The sequence below is a fragment of the Chrysemys picta genome, chromosome 2 (assembly GCF_011386835.1).
Source record: "Chrysemys picta bellii isolate R12L10 chromosome 2, ASM1138683v2, whole genome shotgun sequence".
In the NCBI taxonomy this organism is placed as follows: Eukaryota; Metazoa; Chordata; order Testudines; family Emydidae; genus Chrysemys; species Chrysemys picta.
In genome coordinates, this window is record NC_088792.1 from 279,063,629 (window position 1) to 279,091,521 (window position 27,893).

General features: G+C 47.4%; 1 protein-coding gene across 3 annotated transcripts in view; it reads right to left on the reverse strand.

Annotated features, from left to right (window-relative positions):
- Positions 1–27,893, reverse strand: part of COL22A1 (collagen type XXII alpha 1 chain) — a 311,922-nt gene that overhangs the window by 60,842 nt on the left and 223,187 nt on the right. For all 3 annotated transcript variants that reach the window (XM_065586243.1, XM_024102639.3, XM_024102638.3), the window contains 11 exons: positions 27,749–27,802; positions 26,122–26,175; positions 20,391–20,444; positions 19,880–19,924; positions 17,551–17,613; positions 16,531–16,584; positions 9,730–9,771; positions 7,710–7,742; positions 3,696–3,749; positions 3,301–3,354; positions 2,127–2,180 (listed from right to left, as the gene is read on the reverse strand). In XM_065586243.1, the coding sequence (XP_065442315.1) occupies positions 2,127–2,180; positions 3,301–3,354; positions 3,696–3,749; positions 7,710–7,742; positions 9,730–9,771; positions 16,531–16,584; positions 17,551–17,613; positions 19,880–19,924; positions 20,391–20,444; positions 26,122–26,175; positions 27,749–27,802 (561 nt within the window). The remainder of the gene's footprint in view (positions 1–2,126; positions 2,181–3,300; positions 3,355–3,695; positions 3,750–7,709; positions 7,743–9,729; positions 9,772–16,530; positions 16,585–17,550; positions 17,614–19,879; positions 19,925–20,390; positions 20,445–26,121; positions 26,176–27,748; positions 27,803–27,893) is intronic.

The window sequence follows — 27,893 nt, forward strand, 5'->3', positions numbered from 1 at the left end:
TGAACTGGTAGCACAAGAACACCAAAGGCTTCTATCCACAAGGAACAGTCAGATGCACTTCTAACTTTCTGAGGCCTTGGCTACACTTGCAAGTTACAGCGCTGTAAAGCCTCCCCCAGCGCTGTATCTCACTCCCCATCCACACTGGCAGGGCACTTACAGCGCTGTATCTCCCTGGGTACACCGCTGCAGGTACTCCACATCTCCAAGAGGAATAACAGCTGCAGCGGAGTGGCTAGGACTCACGGGTGTGAGTGGAAACGCTTGCAGCGCTGTACTAATCACCTTGTCAAGTGGCCAATCCTCTCCATTGTTGTGACTGGCTGCAGGAATGCAGAAGTGCCGGTTTCAAAGCTCCTACCACAGAGAAAAGCAAACAGATTGCAGCTTGCTTTGAGTGAGTGAATGAATGAGCAGGGGGCCGGGAGTTCGGAACTTGCAAAATAGAGAGCTGACACGCTCCAAAAAGCACTCTCTCTCCCCCACCACACATTCCCTGTCGCAATCCACCCCACTCCCCCGTTTTGAAAAGCAAGTTGCAGCCACGTGAATGCTGGGATAGCTGCCCATAATGCACCGCTCCCAACACAGCTGCAAATGTTACAAGTGTGGCCACGCCACTGCGCTGGCAGCTGTCAGTGTGGACAGACTGCAGCGCTTTTCCCTACTCAGCTGCACGAAGACAGGTTTACCTCACAGTGCTGTACAGCTGCAAGTGTAGCCAAGGCCTTACTTCATTTGTCAATTAATGACCCAATCCTGCAACCAGTTACAGGGCCTGACCCACAGGCTAATGAAGTCAATGGGAAGACTCACATTGCTTTCAATGGGCTTTGAATCAGGCCCATAATGATACGACCTCCTTTGTAAAAAGCACTGTGAGATCTATGGATGAAAAATGCCGTAAAAGGGCTAGGTATTATACAACATTATTACTGTTACTGAGGCTCCGTCTATGCTTACAGTGATGTAGAGTACATACACTGCATGCCCCCCTAGCGTGGGTACAAACAGCAGTGTAGATCAGGTATTAGTTAGTAAAGTAAAGACACACCAGATCCTTCGGGTATGTACCCTACACAGCTCTCTACACACCCATGCAGTGCATCCCCCATCTACACTTCTGTTTTTGGCAGTGTGCTGTCTCACTGCTCGAGCTTTTCCCCACTGCGGGGAAAGTCTCCAGCTGTGGGGAAAGGCTCTGGCATAGGGAAGCAATGGGGAAAGGCTCCAGCAGCTCTCCACCGCCTCCCCACTGCCAGAGCCTTTCACCGCTGTGAGTAGCTACAGACCGTCGTGTGGACACGGACTACCATCAGCGTAGAAGGCCTACAAGTAGCCTGATGGACTTCAATGGAAGAGTAGTCATGGAAGCCACATGCCATAACTGGGTTGGCAGGACAGTGATTATGAATGCAAAGCCATTTTCTGATATCTGGCCTTCTCCAGATCTAAGGCTCCCCAAAACCATTCCTCTAATTCCTTGTCCTCTGTTCAGCACTTCCTCTTCTACTGACTTTTTCTTGAGAAAGGAGTAAGAAATTGCTTATTCGGGGGTAAATTGGGATCTGAGTCATTACCTCTCTCTAGTATGCAGAAGCCAGATCAGATCAGCCTCAGAGAACGTGCCCCCCCTGCCACCCGCCCACACAAGTGTGTGTGGTGGGTTTATGGTAATGAGTCTCCTTTATAAAAAAAAATGCTGAATTGATCAGGCAGGAGGAGAAGCGTAAAGCTAACCAAGATCAAAAACCAGTGGTGGGTCTCGATGAGTTACGAGCTCTCAGCACCAGACGGTAGCCTGTGCCTGAATGCCATCCCAGTGTATTAATGAGCACGACCAGCGCCTTGCCTGGAAAGGAAGGGGTTTCATCTGAGAATCAGACTTCTCAAACAAAAAATAGGCAATCTGGAACCGCATCCATTGAATCGATTGGAGCAGCAATCCAATGGGTGCAGCTGAGTGGTTTGAATTTCTGTTCGCCCGGAGCAGCAGCTCTTGTCCAGATCAGAGCGTACCCTGCACAGGAGCTGCCTGAGATTATTAGTCTGGAAAGCCGCTACTTCTGAAGCCCTTCAGGTGTGTTCCCATTGCAAGATGTGCCCTAAGTGAAGCAATGACTCACAGTCTCTCCACGGACTCCTGGCTCGCCTCTGGCTCCTGCCTGGCCCTTCGCACCCTGGACAGAAAGAAAAGGGACTTAAATGGAGGCTGCTATTCAGCACTGGAGGCTGGGACTTGTGGATATTCACAGAGAGGGTGAAATTCATTCCCACATATAGGGCCATCCCCGCCCTATGCACCACCTATATCCTAACTAAGCTGTAATGGTCTCTCTCCACAGGGGGAGTTTCACCCCTGACTTGCCGGGTGTAACTATATGAACAATAATAGCGCACTAAGGATGAATTCCTGTGCAAAGGGCCTTCATTGGCCCCATGAGCCACGAAAGTTTACGTTGATGGTTTACATGGGACTTGCTTTGTCCCAGGGTGGACTTTCATGAGCAGAGAATTCAGTGGCATTGTCGCTCCTGTTTTCTTGCCATTGCTGAGCCTGCCACTGCGCTCAAATCCTTTTTCTTCTTCCTTTTTTTGTGAAGTTCATGGTCGTGTTTGTTTAAGACAGCCCAAGACGGGCCGTCCGAGCAACAGCCAATTGCTATGTGCAGGACAGGCACAGCACAAGCACTGCGACCTTCTCCCATGCTGCCCTACAAACATACTTCAGCCCTCTGCTGGAGGGACCCGTCTAGTGGAGAGAGTGGTACCTCGGTGCCCATTCGCTCTTTGCCCTTTCTGATGAGATGGTCAACCGGAGCGATGATCAGAGCTCACTTGCAATGGTGTTTTTTGCTGTCCAGACAATTTTTTCAGTGGCAATTGGACTAAAACTATGTACCCATTTCACATAACCCAAGGAGAATTCAGAAAGTGTCTTGAATCTGAACACTGCCCTGGAATTCCTTGCTCATGCGCTGTAATCACAATCACTCATTCGTTAGCCCCGTGGGGCAGCAGAAGCTCTTGGCAGACATGCCTTGGGAGAGCTGTCTCAGAGGTCCTGCTTGCAGAGCAGTGTAGAGATAGCACGTCACACTTAGGGCTTGACTCTCTTCTCCTTTGCACTGGGGTTAATGAGAGATACCTAATGCCACAGAGGTCAATGGAATTACAGCCGTGTGAGAGGGGAATCAGACCTTCAGCATCCAGGGGGAGGGACTGTGTGGAGTGATCTACACCCAGTCAGCACCCCTTACCTATCTGGTCATTCCAGGGAGGGGAGTCAATGTTGCTTACCTGTGGTCCTGGAGGTCCTGGCAGCCCCATTTCACCTGGGACACCAGGCAGTCCCTGCAAAGGAAGGAGAGGTGGGAAACAACTCATTTATTCTCCTTGGCACATGTTGGTTTGGCTCATTTTTCCCCACTCGGGGGAAGGGAAGGATTTTATATGTCCAGGGTTAGCAACAGCTCGGGTTCATTTCCGACATAATGGAGACGATGCCCATATAAACATCAGCAAAACCCTACCTAGAACTCCCCACCAGCCCTCTGCTTATCACCAGGTCACTACTTCTGTAGCAGAGGGTCAGGGCCCCTGCCAAAGGGAATATGACACCCACCCATGTTCTGTTAGCTAGGGGCAGGGAGAGGCTCACAGCCATTTCTGAAGGAATACTGTCGTGTACTTACGGGTTCCCCGCTGTTTCCTCGTTCTCCTTTTTCTCCCTTTGGCCCAGTTTCTCCCTGTCGCAAAGCAATACGAGGATAAAGAGTGAAAAATAAATTCAAGTTATCTTGTCGGCGAGGCTGATAAAAGTCAGACAGCTTTGTTCTTTGACAGAGGCTTTTGACCACATTCCATATAGAGGGCTGATGTTAAGGATCTCTTATTCCACATTGAATACTGAATGGATTTTTCATCTGAAGTGACTATGAGTTGAATTGAACGTTGAACCCACCTCTTTACCTGAAAGCAGATAACCCTAATCCCATTAGGGTTATCAGAATATGGCCACGGACTCCATCTTTATAAAGCGCCTGATTCAGTGGCCACCGAGGTTAAGACCCTCCAACGAATGAAATACGCTTTGAAACAAGGCCAAATGAATGAGAGAGAGAATCTTCTTCAGCTAAACTGCTACCATTGCCACTTCTGCTTGGTATCTAGATCTAGAGGACTCATGTTGAAAATATGAACAATCACCTTCCTTCTGTCCCAGAAGAGAGATTTTTTTGCGGGGTGGGGGAGTTGTTAGTGGCTATGGCTCAGTATATTCCCTGTGAAAAAGCGCTTGTCTTGCTAAGCCGATCCCAAATATATTTTCAAGTAAAAAGATGGTTACTCTCCCTCGTAGATAAGGTTTACATATAATCTGCCATCATAAAATAATGTTACAACTTGGTAAATTCGGGGGAAAGAATATTCTCTCTGGTGTACATTTATTGTCCAGATAATCTGAAATGAGACATCAGCGATAACTGTTGATCAATGATCTATTCCATCTGCCTGGAGGATTATCGGACTAATGTCATTATTCCTATCCTGTCTCTAAAAGTTGGGTGAACATGGGCTAGACTTGGGTATCACCGGTGATGTGGATTCTATAGCTGCTCTTGGCCATGTGTCCCATTAACTTCTTGTGTTCATAGAGTTTCTCCTCCTTGCTGCAACATCAGCGCATTATTTTGTACGCTATTGTTACTGACCACTGGGATTAATTTACTGCTGTCCTTCCTCTTTATAACATCCCCGTATGTTCATGCTGGTGGAATACCACGCAGCAGGAATTCACCTTTACTTTGAATTCTGAAAAGCCAATCAGTATGGATGCATTCATGGTATTTGGATGTATTTAAGTGAATGGCATAGAGTTACTGGAGAAATGGCTGTCCTCTATAAGAGCATAAGAACGGCCCTATTAGGTCAGACCAAGGGTCCATCCAGCCGAGTAACCTGTCTTCCGACACTGGCCAGTGCCAGGTGCGACAGAGGGAATGAACAGAACATTTAATCATCAAGTGATCCATTCTCTGTTGCTCATTCACAGCTTCTGGCAAACAGAGGCTAGGGACACCATTCCTGCCCATCCTGGTTAATACCCATTGATGGTCCTATCCTCCATGAATTTATCTAGTTCTTTTTTGAACCCTGTTATGGTCTTGGCCTTCACAGCATCCTCTGGCAAGGAGTTCCACAGGTTGACTGTGCATTGTGTGAAGAAATACTTCCTTTTATTTGTTTTAAACCTGCTGCCTATTAATTTCATTTGGTGACCCCTAGTTCTTGTGTTATGAGAAGTAGTAAACAACACTTCCTTGTCTACCCTCCCTACACCAGTCATGATTGTACAGACCTCAGTTATATCTCCCCTTAGTTGTCTCTATGGGTGTGATCCTGCTTCCACTGACGATTCTAATGGTGCAAGACCAGGCCACATATGAAATTCCAAATTTGTATGTGAACATATGTATTCAGGAAAGAGCATTCCAACTTTTTTTGTGGTTACATCATTGTATAAAATCTTTCAGTTATCCAGTCAAGGGGCAGGAGCATGTGACTTAGGCTTCCCATCAGACACCAGGACTACTCAAAACAAAGAGTTCATATAATTCTTCATGGTTCACAAGATCTGTTTTCCAAATCATTTCCACTAGCAACAGATTTGTGAAATTCAAAGTCTGTTTGCAAAGGATTTTCCAACCAAAAAAAGTCTGAACTTGCAATAATTATTATTTGCAATAAATAATTTAACTCAAGTTAACACAGATCCTATTCAAACAGTCTCTGATGCCATCTAATGGCCTACAGAAAAATGACGACACAGCGCAAACTGGTTTAATAAATTTACGTCAACCAAATATTGCAGTTGCACTTTGGGTGTACTGGTATAATTGCAATTCAAACTAGTACACTTTTTGAAATCCTTCTGAGTGATGAAAATACCCAAAGTGTAGACACACTTTAACAAGGTCAAAGAGATGGATGCTCTTAATAACGGTAAATATAAACAGATATTCCCATGGAAACCAAGGCTGCAAGAAGAAGTAATCACTCAATAGTCTAAGGAGGCAGCTCATTTAATAGTCTTTTTTCCTCCTTTTTGTTTCTGTGTTTCCGTTTCAGTTGAACGTTAGTGCCCTACTGATCAGCCTCCAGGCTTGTGGACAGATTTTTAAAGGTATTTGGAGTTAGGCATCTTTATACCCTTAAAAAAATCTGTCCCTAAAGTCATTCAATAGCCAAAAAACAAGTAGAATACAAGCAGGGCAAATTACCTTGCCTCAATCCTGATCGGGTGGGACCGCCTAAAGGGTCCCTCCAAATTAGCTGAACACATGGCCAATCTGGTGAGACTGTAAGTGCTGCCAGATAGTGCTACATGCTATATGGACCCCTGGCCATGGCAACTGATCTTAATCCGCCCTCTCATTTCACACAGCTCAATGCACAGAAATGAGGCGGTTATGATTCACAGCTGGATTGGATTATAACAAGCGGCTGGATTGGACCTAGCAGCCCCCATTGCCAGCCCCCTGAGCAACTGCCTCTCGCTGTTTTCTTTTCCTTTTTTTTTTAACTTCCGCCCCACTGAAAGAAAGGGGGCAAGACACAGAGTGGGCCTGCTTGCGCCCCACGACTCTGGGATTGTGCAAGAGGGTGGGACAGACTGCAGGGAGGCCTACTACCCTCCTGGTTTATGCAAGACATGACCAGAGTCACAACTCCAGCGCCCCCAGAATGCAAGACTTCTCAAGGAGAGGAAGAGAAGACAGGGCATTGAGTGGGTGCACACTGCACCTTCTGTAGGGAATTCCCTTCAGAGCTGCTCTTCCATAAATGTAGTTCTGCACAGCTCCCGGACAGAGGGCTGGGCCCTGAACGCATAACTCAGCCCATTATGGTTAGCTACAGACCCAAACCCACTTGAACTTGTCACGGTATTTCAATGATAACTGAGCAGCATTTAGGTAAACGTATTTAACTAACAGGGAACAACGTATAAGTAAACAGAGGACTGCTGCTGCTGAGATCTAGTATTCTCTGTAACTGGTTCCCCATCACTGTGAGAGAGGCAGCAGAAAGTATCCTGCAGGATGCCTGGCAACTTCTAACTTCCTCCTGAATCTTATGCCTTTAGAGCACACACAGTGCCCCAGTCCTCTTGGCCAACGCACCAGGGTTTGAACCAGGGACCTACAGAGCTAAACGCCTGAGCTTAAGCTAACGTTCTGTAGGTAAGAACTGTAACAACTCACATGCCAATCCACAAAGGAGGTTGTGTAGCACCAACTCACTACTGTGTTACACCCCTGTGCCAACACAGTCACTTAAACTCTACGCACTTAATTCTCTGCTGCATTACAACTTATGCAGTTATCTACATCTGTGCAAAGTAAGGGTGACACAGGACCAGAGCAGAACACTAAGATCTCATGTAATCTGGGAGCACTCACCATCTTGCAGGGATGGGACAGAATGCAGCTGCATCCCGACCAAACTTAGTCTGGATGCTGCTGTTGCTAGGACAACGGCTGCATTTTTATGGTGACTGGGCATAGTGCTGATCTTGCCTGTAGCCAGACTCAAGCTGAGCTCTTTTGTACAAAGTATTTAAATTACATGTAAAATTCCAAGGTGATTTTTATCTATCAAAGTTAAATGGTGATAAATTAGAGACCATCTTTATTAGATACATTACTTACAGGAAGCTGAGGGTGTGGGGTAAACAGGGCTGTCTGGAAAGAAAACCCAAAAAAATGAAAAAGTTAGTAGAAACACATTCACAAAAGAGGCCCTTCAAAGTGATTTTCCTAAAAGGTTAATCACTTGTGGACTTCATTCTCTCTGTAAGTACAGATTCCCTCCCTCTCAGTTGGCAGGTCCTTTCATCTAATACAGCGTTCTTCAGAAAGAAAAGATCCAAAATATGCCAGAACTTTGTTGGGGTATTTGAAATATGAATCCCAACTTTTCACAGGAACTCTATAGCAATAATGAGCTCAACCAAAATCCCAGCTTCAAACAGCTTTGAAATCTGGATCTGCATTTTACACTTGATCCCATCTCTTGTCTCATTAAACTTTCCCCTTTGGACCAAATCTGGGGCTAGTATAAGCAAGGGCAACTTCCACTGAAACCGATAGGAGCTGTGCTTTGCTCACGCCATGGTTGAGCGTGGTCTATTGTCTTGCACCTTGGGATCACTAAGGATGGCTACACTTCTCCTCCTTACAGATTCCCCAAGAGAGGTCAGCGTTCAGAAGATCCTTCTTCATTCCTATGCACGTGGTGCTGCATTTGGGACCATTTCCCTCAGCTGTCGACCAGGACCAGGCCTTTGTGACTGGATTATCGCCCTGCGATGTACATGGGCTACCCCGACGGTCACGTGGGAGCTGCCATTGATACAGAACGAGGAAGCCTGCTTGGAAGGTTTCACCATTGGGAGTGCATCACTGCAGAGTTCTGCAGCCTGCATCTTCCTGTTCAAGGTTTTGTTACAGACTTATGAAGATCTACATGGCTTGGGTCTTAGCTATCCGAGAGGTCTGTCTGTCCATACGCCAGCAGGCAGCTGCAATCAGCTCTTGCTAACAGCCACTAGATGCAAATCTCAGACATTTTCCCTGGAGGGCCTGTAACTCTGGTACTACCTCTACCATTGTTGGGGCAGGTGCATTGCTAACACTCAGGGCAGGATGATTGGTCAGGTTTTGCTGGAGCGGGTGATGAGGGTTATAGTTATATTCCATGGACTTTGGTTTCATGGCCTTTAGTTAACTTGTATTTCAGAGTATACTCATGTTCCCACATTTTAAAAGAGGTAAATGGAGGTTCCTTGGTGCTTTCCTATTGCCAGGCGGGGTTTGTGAGGTGGACATGGTCTAATTTGGTGGTTCGTTGGACCCAAATTTGAACCCAAACTAATTCCATTGTTTCACGATGGGCTCCTAGTGTATGCAGGTCTCCTGGGTCAGCCACACAAGATGGTGCCGTATCTGCTGGAGCCTCTCTCACAAAGGTTCTGGAGGGCTGCAAGGGCCCTGGATTTGAATTCTCCCCGAGCCAGAAGCACTGCCCTAAATCCATGCTGGTGAGGCAGCGTAATCCAGTCTAGGATTCCCCCTGCTATTTCCATGGGCACGGCGTGTCGGCTAATGAGACTCAGGTGGAATGCTCCCTGCAAGATCTGCTCAGTTTCCCATAGGATCCATTCTGAAAATAAACTGGTTTCTTTGGGAAGTCACCAGGAAATCCTGGACTGGAACATCTTCCTGGGTCTAAAAGGATCCTTTAGGATCCATGCAATAAACTTGTAGCATGTAAACACATTTACTCCCTTTCTCCACCCTTGTGTGGGCACAAACACACACACTTGCCCCAGCCCCTACACCTACTATACATACCACTGAAAGGAAGAGATGCAGAAACCCTGTCAAACTGATGCTACTGTGTGAGGGAGTATGCATGCAGAGAAAGGCAACGACAGGATACACACATACCAATCTCTTAAGAACTATTGGACCAATTGCATCCATGAGATAGCTCCATGGAAGCTAATGGAGTTATACCAGGGCTAAATAAATAGTTCCTGGTGTTTCTGCAAAGAAATGGGTAACTTGTGAGGCCCTGAGCTTGGGAGGTCTGTGTGGAAGATGAAACTGCCACCTATTCCTCTGTACCTCAACTCTGTGTTAGCACCCGGGATGCAGCATTACTTACTGTTCCGGGTAAACCGGGGGGACCAGCAGGACCCACGTCACCCTAAAGAAGCAAGGGAAAGGAGGGTTATTTAAGGAATAGGAAGACAGCAGAGTAAATCTCAGCACAACTACAATTCTACAACATGTACAGCTGTGAGACATGGTTGAATGACAAGAGACCTACTCAAAGGAGGTCCTGGCAGCTTAGAGTGGATGTTATACATCCCATGGCACTTTTGCTGACAGGTGGATTTTGCCCCCCTGTCCATGGCCAAAATTTCCCCTCTTACTGTTGTGCAGTTTGACATATGAAAGATGTCTGCTTGGCTGCCCCTTTTGTCCCACAGGTGCCTATCCACCGTGTTTTGAGGTCTGGTTGTAAGACTGGTAGCAGTACTAAGAATAATTCACACTTTAAGGGTAGGGGTGCACAAAAAAGTTCTGCCCGAACTGTATTTCAATGAAAAATTGGGGTTTCGACTAAATGCAAGTTGTTATGGAAAACATCTCCGTTTTGTGGAAAATTTCCAATGTTTGTAGAAAATCTGAACTTTCTAAAAACATTTTTGTACTGAGCCAAAACCCAAATGATTTCGATTCTGTAAAGCCACTGCAGAAATTTCAGTTTCTCACAAGGCTGAGCATAGGGACTCATCCATAGCCCACTGAAATCTACGGAAAGACTCCATATAAAGATGTGGGGCTGATCTGTGCTAATTTGTTAATCTTTAGAGTGGGAAGGCAGCATGCACAAAGAAAAGGATTTTAAAGCAATAAAAGGCCTATACATCTGTCTGTCCTACCTGGGTACAAGTAAATTTTTAATGCAGCACACAATTAACCTGTAGACCTCATTGCCACAAGATATTATTGAGGCCAAGAACTTAGTAGGATTCAAAAAGACTTGGACATTATGACGATAATTTTAGATAATGAGAACGTACTGAGTTATAGTAGACAAGGCCTTATCATTTCCCTGACAGCTTAGGAAGGCCTCACTGCTTTAGACCCATCCTGCAGGACCTTATCTGCTTGATCCCCGTTTGACAAAACAGCTGAGTAACTTTAGCTGAGGCCTGCACTGTACCAACTTCACAACTAACAACTCAGGTCTCATTCCATCACCTCCTGACCTAATGACCACATCTTATCTGGATCCATTCTTCTTACCTTCCTGCTAGTTTCTCAGCAGTCTGCTATTAACTAGAACCACCTAGCCACAGTACACATTCCAAAAGTCGTATAGCTAACATACTGTATTCAAAAATGAACATAGATCATTCCGATGTATCTTGCTCGTGATCCGTAATGAGCTTAAAATAAGTACATCAGGACCAAAACCAAAACCCACATGCACCAGTGCCCAAGACCCCCCAGTGGCAGGGAACTGATTAAGTAAGATACCCAGATGATCCTGGCAAACGACCTGCACCCACATGCTGCACAGAAAGGTGAAAAACTCCCAAGGTCACTGCCAATCTGACCTAAGGGAAAATGCATTCCTGACCCCACGTATGGCAACCAGTTAGACCCTGAGCATGTAAGTAAAAACCAGCCAGGCATACACCTGAAAGAAAGAATGCACCAGCCCACTCCATCCAGTGTCTCATTTCTAGCTGCAGCCACCTCTGATGCTTCAGAGGAAGGAGACCAAAAAAAAACCCCAAATCCGAAAACACTGGGAGGAAACAATCCCTTCCTGACTCCTGCAGGTGACTGGCTGAAGACCTGAAGCATGAGATTTAGGGACCATCAGACCTGAACCAGAAGGGACCCCTAGGGCTCCCACACCCTAACCCCACCATCACAAGCAACCCGATCATTGAATCCCACTTATACATGTGTCCTTCTCTCTCTTAAAACTAATTAAGCTGTTCCCCCCCCCACATACACACACCCCTCCTATTGGGAGGCTGTTCCAGAACCTCACTCCTCTGACAGTTAGAAACTTACATCTAATTTCCAGCCTGAATTTGCAAATGGCCAGATTCAGGGCCGTCCTTAGGATTTATGGGGCTCTACATAGTATTGTTAAACTGGTGCCCCTGTGCCTGACGGCAGCACGGGCTTGCAGCCTGCAGGGAGAGGGATGAGGCAGCAAAGGGTACCGAGCCAGTCGGGCTGCCTCATGGAGGTGGAGAGTCACAGTTCCCCGCAGAGATCCCGGTACCCTCTCCCTCATGCAGAATGTGCGGCACCGGTGCATTCGGCTCTGTGAATACGACCCCTGTCTAAGGAGACTGCAGTGTACGCTGGGTGTGCGGGAGCCACCTGCTCTTACCTGCTGTCATGGGCAGTGGGTGAAGCTGCCGCTTGGGGAGGCTAGCTCCCCGGTGCACCTCTTCTGCCTGTGGCCCCACCCATACTCTGCCCGAGGCCCTGTCCCCACTCCACCCAGGCCACGCCCTCTCCCCACTGTCTCCATCCTCTCTTCCCTCCCCCTCCCTGCTCAACCCTTCCAGCCAAATCCCTGAACCCAAATGAAGCAAATGACATTTGAAAAATCCACTCTTCTGTAATTTTTTTCTAAAGAAAATGGAGCATGTTTTCCACTGCATGCCAGATGGTGAGTACTGGACATGCAGAAGGTACCTAATTAAAAGCACTAAACGAGGGAATAAAAAATGTCAGTCACAGGTTTTTTGATATACCCTGAAGTTTGTCAGAGATTTATCTGCAAAAACTTTGTAGTGAAGGCAAGTCAGCTGTCCTGCTGAATACAACATTAAATATTATGGAATACATGATGCAGCTCTTCTCTGGTTTATTTTTTCTTAATCAGTATTTCTAAGCTGATCTTATATTTTAAATGTATTCTTAAGCCATCATAAAGTAATAATTCCAGATCACTACATATTTAACTCACAGAAACAAAGACATTATTTTAAATTAATCAGTCACCGAGGTTTACTGTATTCATAACAATGTTCATTGCTTTTAGAAAAAGGGAACACTAATTTACTGTGTGTGATCTCCATAACAATAGACATTCACCAACTTAAAAAAAATGTTTCCAAAGATTTTAGGCATAACAAAGGATTTTATATCTTACTAAGATACTGATTTTGCTGAAGGGTTTTCTTAAAACTAGTTAATCAAATAGTCAGAAGTAAAGAAAGGGAAACTAATTTGTCCAGCTATCTGGAAGGAAAGGGGATTTGTCCCTTTAAGGGCTCTCTTCAACAGGGGGGTGAAGGGAGAAAGAGATGGACAGGAAGACTTTGGAAGCAAATTTTCTGTACTATAGTAATTAAAATTAAAATGTGTATCTTAGATAAGGATGGTCTTTTGAAGGATTTATTTAAAAAACTATATGTCTGAAGATCCAAGCATTTAAGGCTAAAGATGAATACTCAGATTGTGCATCTAAAAATCTATGCAAGGATTTTTTAGAGATGTGATTTTATAATCTTCACCAACACACTAATGAAATATTTTTAAAGCAAATTTTAAACTAAGGTCCTGTAGACTAACATGTTCTAAGTATATATTACAGTCATGCACCACTGTTTTTGTCAGTAAATTCAGAAACTGATAGTATATACTTGGGGGTTGGCAAATGCCTGTTAAATGGCATCATTACCCCTTGAATAGCTCTTTAACAGTTTCAATGTTGTGCTAATAGGTCTGGCAGGCTAGAGGCTTTTTCACTTTTAAGTTATAGATCCCCTCTGGAGGAAGACTCACCAGGCTGCAGCAGCCAGATGTGGGAGTCTGCAGGAAGAGTCAGAACAGGGATAGGAAGAAAGGGAAGGGTGGACTAGGGTGACCAGACAGTAAGTGTGAAAAATCGGGATGGGGTGGGGGGGTAATAGGAGCCTATATAAGAAAAAAACCCAAATATCAGGACAGTCCCTATAAAATCGGGACATCTGGTCACCCTAGAGTGGACACTAAGACCCAGGGGTCCCCCAAATGTTCTGGTGCCCTACGCAGCCACGTATGCTGCGTATGCCTAAGGACAGCCCTGGCTGGATTATACCGAGGGCTGGCTCTAGCTTTTTTGCTGCCCCAAGCAAAAAAAAAAAAAAAAAAAAGAGAGAGAGAGGTTGGACTGCCGAAGCAAAACAAAAACAAAAACCGGCAGCCGCAGGGAGTGCGTGGAGGGCGGTCAAGGTGGCTCGCAGGGAAGTGAAGGGCGGTGTCCACCCGCTCCCTCCTCCCGAGAGCAGCCAGGGGCTGCAGCCAGGAAAGAGGGGCTCCCCCCTCCGGCCTTGGGGTGCCTCTCCCGGCCAGGCAGGCGGCGCCCCCAGGGGCTGCAGGAGGTGCTGGCTCAGCCGCTCCTTTAAAGGCAGCTCAGCTGGGCCAGGCTCAGAGCAGCGTGGGAGGCGGAGGCCGGTGCAGGCGGTGGGGAGTAGCGCGTCCCGGGGAGCCCAGCGGCATGGTGAGCAGCGGGGATCGCTAGTTCCTGTCCCCCAGGCCGGGGTCCATGCTCCTGCAGGCTGGGGCTGGGACTGGTGGAGCGTGGGGAGCCGGCCGGGGGCTCCGGAGCTGCGGACCAGGCTGCCAAAGAAAAAAAAAAAAAAGAACCACGGCAGGGCGGCCGGAATGTGCCACCCCAAGATTGGACGGAATGCCGCTCCTTATAATGTGCCGCCCCAGGCACGTGCTTTCTCGTCTCATGCCTGGAGCCGGCCCTGATTATATCTATTTGTTCTCGGGCCAACACTGTCCTTTAGCTTAAACAGTTCGTCTCCCTCCCTAGTGTTTACCCCCTTTTGTATTTATCGAGAGCAATCAGATCCCCTCTCAGCCTTCATTTTCCTAGGTTAAACAAGCCCAGCTCTTTTAATCTGCTTTCATAAGATAAGCCTTGTCTACTGTAACTTTGTATGTTCTCGTTAGCTAAAATTACCATTGTCATAACATCAGAATCTTTTTGAATCCTACTAAGTTCTTGAGCTTGTGGAAGCAGAGAAAGAACTGTCATGCATTGCAATCCCCTTCCTGTCAGTTCTTTCTCTGCTTCCACAAGAAAGAACTGTCATCCATTGCAATCCCCTTCCTGTCAGTTCTTTCTCTGCTTCAATAATATCTTGTGGCAATGAGTTCTACAGTTTGCATGCCGCATTTTAAAAAAAATTCCTTGTATCAGTTTTCAACTTGTCGCCTTCCAGTTTCCTCAAATATCTGCCTTTTCTTTGAATGACCAGAGTACAAATAGGAGTGCCCCACTGCACGTCTGTGTCCCACACACGACTTTGTTTCATCCACTCCTTTTTTCTGGTTTCTCAACTGAAGAGCCCTAAACACATAGTGTAGTTGTAGTCATGTCGGTCCCAGGATAGTAGAGAGACAAGGTGGGAGAGGTAATATCTTTTATTGGACCAACTTCTGTTGGCGAGAGAGACAAGCTTTTAAGCCGTACAGAGCTCTTCTTCTGGTCTGGGAAAGGTACTCCCAGCATCGCAGCAAAAATGCAAGGTGGAACAGATTGTTGAGCATACGTAGTTGGAACATATTGTAGGAGCCCATTCACGGTAGAAAGAAGAACAGGAGGACTTGTGGCACCTTAGAGCCTAACAAATTTATTAGAGCATAAGCTTTCGTGGACTACAGCCCACTTCTTCGGATGCATATAGAATGGAACATATATTGAGGAGATATATATACACACATACAGAGAGCATAAACAGGTGGGAGTTGTCTTACCACCTCTGAGAGGCCAATTAATTAACCTGTCTGGTCATTCAGTGACAGACCTGCGGGTGGCTATATTACAACAGAAAAACTTCAAAAACAGACTCCAACGAGAAACTGCTGAGCTAGAATTGATATGCAAACTAGACACAATCAACTCCGGTTTGAATAAGGACTGGGAATGGCTGAGCCATTACAAACATTGAATCTATCTCCCCTTGTAAGTATTCTCACACTTGTTATCTAACTGTCTGTCTGTACTGGGCTAGCTTGATTATCACTTCAAAAGTTTTTTTTTTTTTTTCTCTTAATTAATTGGCCTCTCAGAGGTGGTAAGACAACTCCCACCTGTTTATGCTCTCTGTATGTGTGTGTATATATATCTCCTCAATATATGTTCCATTCTATATGCATCCGAAGAAGTGGGCTGTAGTCCACGAAAGCTTATGCTCTAATAAATTTGTTAGTCTCTAAGGTGCCACAAATCCTCCTGTTCTTCTTTTTGCGGATACAGACTAACACGGCTGCTACTCTGAAACCATTCACGGTAGAGTAGCCCGCTAACACCTCTGCAGTCATAGAACAAAGAGAAGGGGTTAGTGGATTACAGATTGTTTTAATAAACCATAAATCCAGTGTCTCTGGTCAGTCCATGATTTTTAGGCCTGGGAGCTTAAGTTCATTACTCCTCTAGACACTAGAAATCATGGACTGACCAGAGACACTGGATTTATGGTTTATTACAATAATCTGTAACCCAGACACCCTCCTCTTTTTGCCCTATGACTGCAGAGGTGTTAATGGGCCCCTCTACCTTGAATGGTCCCTTACAATATGTGCTAAGTACTTATGCTAAACAATCTGTTCCACCTTGTATTTAGTGGTGACACTCTGAGTAGGAAGTCACCTAGAGGAAGAGCTCTCTCTGGCTTGAAAGCGCGTCTCTCTCATCAACAGAATTTGGTCCAATAACAGATATTACCTCACCCACCTTGTCTCTCTAACAGCCCTAATTGTGTCATTCTCTCCTCAGAAGAAGTCTGTCCGCGCTACTAGCCATTTCCATTGTTCCATTGACTCTGTAGCTCACCCTGTTTCCGCTGAACCATAGTTCTACCCTCCATCCGTTGTTCTCCTTCTTCCTTTCTTGTTTAGGTGTCTGCTACCTTCTGTGACTCACCTTTTCACCGCTTTCACCTTTGAGTCCGGTGACTCCAGCTCTTCCTTTTTCACCCTAGGAACAAACAAAACACCCTGAATCAACCATAGCTACTGCACCATTACCACACTGCTATAATATTTTATACTATTGTTTGATCTTACCTGTCTCCCCAGATGCAGCGCTAGCAGTTAAATCAAAGGGTAACATCTTGAGTAATTCACAAAAGTAACACGATTTTCCAAAGCTGACAGTTTATACTTTAGTTTACGGAAAAGAAAACAAGAGCCCTAACCTAACTTGCAAGTAAAAGTGATGTTGCTTGAAACACCTGCAGAAAATAATCATTTGTTATTTTTCTTTTGAGAACCGGAGAGCAGTAGAGTGACCAACAACACAGAGTGACCCTACCAGAGGGGTGTAAATTCTAGGGTGCACCAGCGCGTTACATATTAACTGGCCCGTGTGGACCCTGCTGGCGCACACTAAACATTCCCTAGTGCACACTAATGTAGTCTGGCGTAGTTAACTGTTTGAAACAGGGCTACATTAATATATAAAATACACATAGCAATGCATACATCTATGGAATCCAACAAAGATTCCCATTGATTTCATTGGCGATTGGCTCAGGCCCTATATGCATACACATAACCATCTATAAAGACTATGGGCTGGATTTTTAAAGCAACAGTGATTTAGGAGCACAAATCCCATTGATTTTCAGTGGGACGTGTTCCTAAATCACGTAGGTGCTTTTGAAAATTCTACCGCATTTCCTCTTCATAGGGCATTGCTCCTACTACCTCTCAAGCATTATGAAATCAGCCATGACCTTCTGTGTTAATCTAACTCCTGCATATGCATTGACCTGTTGGCCCCTAGCTTGAGACAAGGAGAGCTCACTGGGCATTCTGTGTTAATGGGGGGTGCTGGTTTGCTTTCTGGGGGCTGCTCAGCTCTTCACCACAAAGATCACACCAGGTGGGAAGAACTTCCAATGGCCCCAGTTAAACTAAGCAACATCTCAAAGTCACTCACCTGATCTCCCTTTTCTCCTCTCTTCCCAGGTAACCCCTGGGGACCAGGAAGGCCTGCTTCACCCTGAAAGAGAGAAAGGGTAGTCTATGAAACCCGAGGAACATGTACAGCCGGCCCAGCAAACTCGGCTGCCTGGATTTTTGTTGAATTTTGGGGGGAATAATAAAATAAAATGAATAACAAATAATCAGTTAATCAGGGAGGAAACTGTGCTAGAAACATGTTAGACCCCCTCGTACTGGGAAGCAGGATTTGGGCTGGGGCACCAGGTGCATGGAATTGTCTGTGTCCGACCCCTCCTTTCCCTGGGTTTGTCTCCGCCATAGAGCCCTTCCCTCTGTCCCTTTCTCAACCACAGAGTCAGAGGAGGCAGAGCTGTAGGAGACCCGTTAGGCCGCCTGGTCCCTCTTGCCCACCCCAGTCAGTGCCCGATTGTCCCCTAAAGTCAGTTCCCAGCCATGGCTCAGTATAGAATTCAATGACCTGCACTAAGTTTCTCCAGTGGGAGACTGTTCCACAGTCTCGTCAAGCACAATCTAACTCCCATTAGAGTAATGGGGAAAAAATCATAGAATCATAGGTCTTGAAGGGACCTCCAGAGGTCATCTAGTCCAGTCCCCTGCACTCATGGCAGGACTAAGTATTACCTAGGCCAGCGGTTCTCAACTGGGGGTCGATGGCCCCTTGGGGGTCCCGAGACCTTTCAAGGGGTCCTGCAGCTGAAGCCCCGATCCCTGCTGCTCCCCCCAGTGGGGCTGATGCTGGGAGGCACGGGGCAGAAGCCCCATTCCCCAGCGCTCCCTGAGGGGCTGAAGCTGGGCTGAATCCCCGAGCCCTGGTGCTCTCTGTGGGCCATAGTGTTCCCGCCTCTCCTGCTGGTGCCCCGGGTTGAAGCTGCTCCTCAGCTCCCCACCCCCCTTTGCTCCTGCAGAGGCAGCCGGTAAGAGCCGCACAGGTGGGGAGACCTGGCTCCGTGGCTGGCAGACCCCTCCGGGAACAGGGGCACTGCAGGGGAGTCCTCCCAGCACACAGCCCCTAATATCCCTCTCCCTACACCCGGAGCTACCCCTGCCTGCACACAGCCCCAGGTACCTCCTCCCTGCACACAGCCCCAGATACTTCCCTCCCTGCATGATGAGCTACCCTGCCAGCACACAGCTACCCCCTCAGCACACAGCCTCCAATACCCCTCTCCCTACACCCTGAGTCACCCCTGCCAGCACACAGCCCCTAGTATCCCTCTCCCTACACCCTGAGTTACGCCCTTCCTGCATCCTGAGCTACCCCGCCACACAGTCCCACCTACCCCCTCCTATACTCTGTGCTACCCCGTCTGCACACAGCCCCTAGATACCCCCTCCCTGCACCCTAAGAGCTGTTTTCAAACTTTTTGAGCAGAGCCCCCCACCTTTGAGTTATAATTTTTGGTTGAAACCTCCCCCCCACTCCTCCCAGACAGGCTAGGTGGCCTGCTGAGGTGAGTCGGGAGTGGAGGTGGCGCTGCCTTCCTGGACCCCGCCTTGCGGAGGTGGCTCAAGCCCCACTGGTCCCTGCCCCCCCAAAATAGAAGTCAAACTATGCCTATGCTCAAGGCTAGCGTGACCAGGTGTCTTGTTTTCGACCAGAACACCCAGTCGAAAAGAGACGCCGGCGGCTCTGGTCAGCACTGCCAACTGGACCGGTAAAAGTCTGGTTGGCGGTGCTGCGGAGCTAAGGCAGGCTAGTCCCTACCTGTCCTGGCTCCATGCTGCGCCCTGGAAATGGCCAGCAGGTCCAGCTCCTAGGCGGGGGGCCACTCAGCTGCTAGCAGGGGCAGCCAGAAGCCACAGGGTACCTGGAGCTCAATAACTTTGCTGCCTCTATGTTCCACAAGAGACCTGTCATGTGGGGCACTTTTCCTGGCAAGTACCACTCACAGCTGTAGCATTTGGAGAGACGGTGGCAACTCTCCCCCCGGCATTGTATGGTTATACGGAGACCCCCGTCTCTCAGAAGTCCCACCAGCATGCTGGACTGATGCTGTGTGCCCAGGAGACCAGGTGCATCTGCCTAGGCCTCTTTGCTTTCCTTCTCTCTGTTCACCACGCACGAGACCAGATTCTCAGGGGTGCCCAGGCAGTTCGGCTTTATCCTCATTTAATCAGAGCTTCCCCCACGTTCTACCTGACCATAAACCTGATCATTCCAAACACTGCTAATTCAGCCTTCAGTCAGAGTCAAACCAATGTCATTGGATCTAGTTATTCATTGATGGATTTAGTCCCATGTCTGGTTCCGATGCACTGCTTTGGCAGGTGGCCTTATGGCTAAGACAATGTTGCCTGCTCACCTTCTCACCGGCTAGACCAGGTGAGCCGTGATCTCCTCTCTCACCCTGGAAAGACAAAAGCACAGCTTTAGTATTACAGGGAACCAATGCCCCTTCACACTGCCTTTTAATCGTGATGTTACACCCCATATCACCATACAGAAAAACAGATGTCTCACAGGAGTTCCCTCCTCCCTCTCCAACCCACATCTAGAAATGGGTCCCCCTATGTGGCCCACAGGGAGCAGCAGGATCCCAGAGGGCCAGAGCAAACCTCCTAAAAGGTCAGTGTCAGATCCTGAGTCCTAGTTGGGTCCATGTCTACGTATGATGGAACCTTGTGACAGAATCCACTGTGCACAAAGGGACACGGACCTACTTCTCCTTTCCCTTACACCAGTGTTACCCAAATGTAAGGCCATCCACGTCAGCAGGGCTCCCCCTGCTTACACGGATATAAATGAAATCAGAATCGTGCTCTGGCAGATTCGATTCATGCTTACAGAGAGCTCAGTAAATTGGAATTCCTTACCTTGGGACCAGCTTTCCCAGGAAAACCTTCCTGTCCCCTTTCTCCTTGTTCTCCCTGTAAGGAACACAAATGGAGGTTAACAGAACAACTCTCCAGGGGTGCAGTAAATGTGCGACAACAGTCTGAGTGGGGAGCCAGGTGGTTCAGATTGCCAGTAACTCTGTGTGTGGGTGTGCGGATGCATGCTTTGTTTGTTTCCTGAGATGCCTTGTCCACTCTTGAAAAATTTGTATACAAAACCCCAAAGATCATTAGAATCCATTCTGGAATAACATGGAGCCAAATTCCTTCCATGAACAACCTCAAGCCATTGTACAAGAGTAGTTCATCGTCAAAAATTCACTCCTTACCAGACATGCCATGGAAAAAAAGCAGAAATTGGGCTTGTTTTTGGCTTAATTGGCTTGTGAGTTGCTTGTTGGCTAGTCTTTGGCTTGTAGGTTGTTGCTTGTTTGGCTTGTAGCTTCTTTTTTTTATCAGCTCCCAGCAAGCAGGGACAAAGGGGGGCAATCAGGGGCAAGGAGTGGGGAGAGAGTCAGGGGTGCACAGTGGGCCCACCACAGTCCCAGACTGCAGGCCGGGGGGATCTAGTCACATAGAGTGTTGGGGTTCTTAGGGATTGGCTCGTTTTGGCCTTGTTTTGAAATGGGATTAGCTTGATTTTTGGCTGATTGTGAAAGTCAGGGTGCTTATTTACCGTGTGAAACTTGGCAGCTGTGCTCCTTACTTCCAGTCTGAATTTCTCTAGCTTCAACTTCCAGCCACTGGACTGTGTTATAGCCTTTCTCTGCTAGCCTGAAGAGTGTGTTATTAAATATTTGTTCCCCATGAAGGTACTTATAAACTGTGACTAAGTCGTCCCTTAACCTTCTCTGTGTTAAGCTAAATAGATGGAGCTCCTTGAGTCTATCACTGTAAGGCAAGTTTTCTAGTCCTTTCAATCATAGAATCATAGAATCATAGATTATAGGACTGGAAGGGACCTCGAGAGGTCATCGAGTCCAGTCCCCTGCCCGCATGGCAGGACCAAATACTGTCTAGACCATCCCTGATAGACATTTATCTAACCTACTCTTAAATATCTCCAGAGACGGAGATTCCACAACCTCCCTAGGCAATTTGTTCCAGTGTTTAACCACCCTGACAGTTAGGAACTTTTTCCTAATGTCCAACCTAGACCTCCCTTGCTGCAGTTTAAACCCATTGTTTCTGGTTCTATCCTTAGAGGCTAAGGTGAACAAGTTCTCTCCCTCCTCCTCATGACACCCTTTTAGATACCTGAAAACTGCTATCATGTCCCCTCTCAGTCTTCTCTTCTCCAAACTAAACAAACCCAGTTCTTTCAGCCTTCCTTCATAGGTCATGTTCTCAAGACCTTTAATCATTCTTGTTGCTCTTCTTTGGACCCTTTCCAATTTCTCCACATCTTTTTTAAAATGCGGTGCCCAGAACTGGACACAATACTCCAGCTGAGGCCTAACCATAGCAGAGTAGAGCGGAAGAATGACTTCTCGTGTCTTGCTCACAACACACCTGTTAATGCATCCCAGAATCATGTTTGCTTTTTTTGCAACAGCATCACACTGTTGACTCATATTTAGCTTGTGGTCCACTATAACGCCTAGATCCCTTTCTGCCGTACTCCTTCCTAGACAGTCTTTTCCCATTCTGTATGTGTGAAATTGATTTTTCCTTCCTAAGTGGAGCACTTTGCATTTGTCTTTGTTAAACTTCATCCTGTTTAACTCAGACCATTTCTCCATTTCTACTTTAACACAGGCTGGCAGCTGTAGCAGAAGAGGTGTAGGAACTGCCACCCACAGTTCAAGTTTTCTCCTGGCTTCACCATTCATAATGCTGCCACCTAATTCCAGTGGAGAAGCACAGCTGCTTAGAACCATAACAGAGCCCTTTTCCTTAATGCTCCAGTAAGTATTGATGGTGGCTCAAGTGAAGACACTTCTCCCATTAAGGCAGGACACACACCTCTTCTCTGCCTGGATAGCCATGTAGGGAAGGATGCTGGTTTTTAAATCTATCATTTTGAGCAGTATTTATTGTGTTTGGTTCCTGTTGCACTTAATTCCTGTGAGAGGGTACCACAGCCAGGACAGGGTTCAGAGTTCCCTGCCTGTCACGTGATCCAGCAGGAGATTTAAAGGAAGGATGTGTTCTCTTTCCAGTGGCTGCGACAGGCAAGGGAAAAATCTGTGGGGACTTCAGCCCACGTTTGTTGGGTGTTACTCGTGGGCTTTGGGTGGTTGAATAATTGTGTCCTGAGAAGAGAGTCTGAACTCACCTTGGGCATGGCACTGGTACTGAGATACAATCCCCCCGTGGCATCTGGCAAGGCTGTAACTGTACCTAGCAGTTCGGCAGCCACTTCTTTGCCAGCAAACAGTAGAAGGAGGCATTTGGATTAAGGAGAGGGGATGAGAAAGTCACTCCCTCTCCTGCTGTTCGTGGGACTGTGGCACTCTGTGCTTCAAACCACCACCCTGAACCCCCATATTCACCACTGCCATATAATTATGATATGTTTTGTACAAAGTATGGCTTGTGAGGTATCATTTTAAAAGGCTTGATCTGTTGAACATTAATATCCTGTTGGATTGTATGTGCTCTCATTGTATGGGACGTTATGCCTTTTTCATAGAATCGTAGAAGATTAGGGTTGGAAGATAGCTCAGGAGGTCATCTAGTCCAACCCCCTGCTCAAAGCAGGACCAATCCCGGGCCTTAAAAACCTCTAAGGATGGAAATTCCATCACCTCCCTAGATAACCCATTCCAGTGCTTCACCATCCTCCTGGTGAAATAGTTTTTTTTCCTAATATCCAACCTAGACCTCCCCCACTGCAACTTGAGACCATTGCTCCTTGTTCTGTCATCTGCCACCTCTGAGAACAGCCAGGCTCCAGCCTCTTTGGAACCCCCCTTCAGGTAGATGAAGGCTGCTATCAAATCCCCCCTCACTCTTCTCTTCTGAAGACTAAATAAGCCCAGTTCCCTCAGCCTTTCCTCATAAATCATGTGTCCCAGCCCCCTAATCATTTTCGTTGCCCTCCGCTGGACTCGCTCCAATTTGTCCACATCCTTTCTGTAGTGGGGGGCCCAAAAAATGGATGCAATACTCCAGATGTGGCCTCGCCAGTGCCAAATAGAGGAGAATAATCACTTCCCTTAATCTACTGGCAATGCTCTTACTAATGAAGCCCAATATGTAGTGAGCTTCCTTGGCAACAAGGGCTCACTGCTGACTCATATCCAGCTTCTCATTCACTGTAATCCCCAGGTCCTTTTCTGCAGAACTGCCACTTAGCCAGTCGGTCCCCAGCTTGTAGCAGTGCAGGACTCAGCGCTTGTCCTTGTTGAATCCTTGTCCTTGTTGAATCTCATCAGATTTCTTTTGGCCCAATCCTCCAATTTGTCTAGGTCACTCTGGACCCTATCCCTACCCTCCAGCATATCTACCTCTCCCCCAATTTAGTGTCATCTGTGAATTTATGAGGGTGCAATCCATCCAATCATCCAGATAATTAATGAAGATGTTGAACAAAACTGGCCCCAGGACTGACCCCTGGGGCACTCTGCTTGATACCGGCTGCCAACTAGACATCGAGCCGTTGATCACTACCCGTTGAGCCCAACGATCTAGCTAGCTTTTTATCCACCTTATAGTCCATTCATCCAATCCATACTTCTTTAACTTGCTGGTAAGAATACTGTGGGAGACCATATCAAAAGCTTTGCTAAAGTCAAGGTATATCACGTCCACCGCTTTCCCCATAACCACACAGCCAGTTCTCTCATCATAGAAGGCAATCAGGTTGGTCAGGCATGACTTGCCCTTGGTGGATTAATGTTGCCTGTTCCTGATCACCTTCCTCTCCTCCAAGTGCTTCAAAATGGATTCCTTGAGGACCTGCTCCATGATTTTTCCAGGAACTGAGGTGAGGCTGACCGGTCTGTAGATCCCCAGATTCTCATTCTTCCTTTTTTTAAAGATGGGCACTATATTTGCCTTTTTCCAATCACCTGGGACCTCCCCTGATCACCACAAGTTTTGAAAGATAATGGCCAACAGCTCTGCAGTCACATCAGCCCTCAGCACCCTCGGGTGCAGTGCATCCGGCCCCATGGACTTGTGTATGTCCAGCTTTTCTAAGTAGTCCTTAACCTGTTCTTTCACCACTGAGGGTTGCTTACCTCCTCCGCATACCGTGCTGCCCAGTGCAGCAGTCTGGGAGCTGCCCTTGTCTGTGAAGACCGAGGCACAAAAATCATTGAGTACTTCAGCTTTTTCCTCATCATCTGTCACTAGGTTGCCTTCCCCATTCAGTAAGGGTCCCACATTTTCCCTGACCTTTTTCTTGTTGCTAACATACCTGTAGAAACCCTTCTTGTTACCCTTCACATCCCTTGCTAGCTGCAACTCCAACTGGCCTTCCTGATTACACCCCTGCATGCTTGAGCAATATTTTTATACTCCTCCCTAGTCATCTGTTCAAGTTTCCACTTCTTCTAAGCTTCCTTTTTGTGTTTAAACTCACCAAAGATTTCTCTGTTAAGACAAGCTGGTCGCCTGCCACATTTGCTATGTTTTGCTATGTGTGTGTTACTGAAATATGTTGTGAGATTGGGAACACCCAAAATCAGCCTCTTGGGTGCAACAATGGAGGAGCCAGACATGCTGATGGCCTGTTAAAGGAGTCCACACTCACAATGACTATCCTAGGAGCTGTATACAATGAAGACGTCTCAGAGATAGCATGTAGACAATGGAGACTGCTTGACTCACGTCATAACCAAGGATCTTTCCAGCAAGCTGGAAGAAACTATACAAAAGGGAAGTCACATCATCACTTGGCCTCTCTCCCCCCAAAACTCAACACCTGGAAACAAGTCTGGAGAACAAAGACTGAACTGGGGAGGTGGTTCCAGGCTGGAGAGGACAATCCCAGCTTGTGTATGAAAGAACCATTTCATCGGGGTGAGACATTGCTTGATTCAAATCCTGTCTAGTTTATAGAACTCAGATTGCGATTTTACTTTTATTTCTTAGATAACCAACTTTGATCTATATGCTTACTACTTATAATCACTTAAAATGTACCTTTCTGTAGTTAATAAATCTGTTTTATATTTTACCTTAAACAGTGTGTTTTGGTTGAAGTGCTTGGGAAATCTGTTCAGCGTATAAAAGCGGGTGCATATCCTCTCAACATAGAGGGAGGGGTGGACTGGGTAATAAACTTACACTGGTCAGGCTTCTGGCCAGGACAGGATGGTACAGCCCTGGGGTCCTAGGCTGGGGAGCTGTGGGAATTGGCTGAAGCCTCTCTATTGTTAGTTCATGAGTGGCTAAGGAGAAGCATTCATGGAACTCAGCTGGGTGTGTCCCTGCCTGTGGATGGCTGTGTAAGTGCAATACTTAGAGAGGCTGAAGCTTGTCACAGCATTGCAGTGTGAGATGGAGCCTAAGTTGGTATGCCAGAGGGCTAGGCGGTACCCCAGGTCCAGGTTGCACCCCGGGGAACCCGTCACAGGGGCTGAATACACCCTGTGTCAAATTCAACACAGTAGCTTCAGCTGATTTGCCCTGACGCTGCATCTACCGGCTCACTGAAGTGGAATGGGTGAGAATTGAGCATGGAGAAGTTTGGCACTCTGTCCACAGAGTAAGATCAGTAGGTGAATAGTGTTAAATTGGCATATTTTGTGCCACTTGCCTTTTGGCCCGGAAATCCAGGAAGACCATTTAATCCATCCTTGCCAGGCGATCCCTAAACAAGAGAAAATTATCAGCTGTGGGAGACCACTTACGTTCAGACCATTTAAAATCAGGACTCATTTAGCATCCAGCTGCTAAGAGATACAGGCACATATGACCTCAATGTTCTCTCATTTATGCTGGTTTTAAGGACAGCAGAATCAGCCCCATTGTTTCTTTGCTGAGTTTTTTACATTTCTGTTCTATTTTCCATCTGGATCACAGGGAAACATCATGTAACACACATGCTCCCAAGGCCAATGATCAGGGCCGGCTCCAGGCACCAGCCCACCAAGCATGTGCTTGGGGCGGCGCCTGGAGGAGGGCGACGTGGCGGGGCGCTCCGGCCCGAGAGGGGGGAGGACTGGGCTCGCCGTCCTTCCCGCGGCGCTCCAGCCACCGGGGAGAGCGGAGCCGCAGCAGGCTCGCCGCCCTCCCCCCGGCGCTCTAGCCGGTCGGGGAGAGCGGAGAGCCGCGGCGGGCTCGCCGCCCTCCCCCCAGCGCTCTGGCCGCCGGGGGCTCTCCTCCCTCCCCCCGGCGCTCTGGCCGCTGGGGAGAACGGAGAGCGCCGGCTGGGCTCGCCGCCCTCCCCCTGGCGCTCTGGCCGCCGGGGAGAGCGGAGAGCCCTGGCCGGGCACGCCGCCCTGCTCCCGGCACTCTGGCCGCCGGGGAGAGCAGAGAGCCCCGGCCAGGCTCTCCGCCCTCCCCCTGGTGCTCTGGCCGGTCGGGGATTGCGGGCCCGCGGCCGGGCTCGGCGCCCTCCCCTGCCGCGCTGGGGTGGGAGTGGGGGGACGGCGGGTGGCTTTTTTGCCTAGGGCGGCAAAAAAGCCAGAGCTGGCCCTGCCAATGATGCATCTCCTATCCAATAAACCAGTCTTGGTAAATGGCCACTGGATGTCACTGTTGCTACAGAGAAAGAACAGCAAGCACCTTAGAGACTATAAATAAATTGGTTCTTAAATAAGTTTGGAGATGGTATCTTTACTCATCGGTTCCCAGTCTCTTCTGCCTCCAAGGATAAAATAGTCTGTCTCCTTCTTTAAGTGTCAGCAATTTATTAACCATACAATCTATCAACTAGATGTGAAAGCATCAATTAGCAGAATCATCATGAAAATGATTTGTCTAATGTATTAGAAAGCTAGGAAAGACTCTTGTCTTAACACTGAAGAACCTTACAGATTGTGGGAGTGCCTATTAAAGCCAATTATATCCTAATTGATCCGCCTTGGCATTAAATACCCAATGGAAATTGCTTTGCTGTTCTAAGATGGAGATTTTGCTTCAGCTCACCTGCCTGATTTGGGAAGCTTGTGGTTTTAAAGAACTGCATGTTGCAATAATTTGGGGGCAGTAATAAAAAAAAGTATTGCCCGAATGTATTCTCGTACTGAAATCCCAAAGTACGTGTATGACAGATTCTTGTTTCAGGATTTCTCTTGCTAAAAGTGTAAGTCTCTAGTGCATGAGAAGGAAGAAACCAACTGTAGCAGACTCATTAACCTTTTATGTGGACAAGGTACTAGAAAGAGTTAGACATGCAGAGTCAGAAAAGACAGAAATGAACGCAGCAATTCAGAACTTACAGCTGGTCCTGGCAGTCCAGTTTTACCAGAAACACCAGTTTCTCCAGCCAATCCCTACAAAGGAAACCACAGGAGGGAGTTGTTAGCATTCAGGCCTTTGCAACGCAGTGACATTCCGCTATTACAGCTTATCGACTTCCACTCA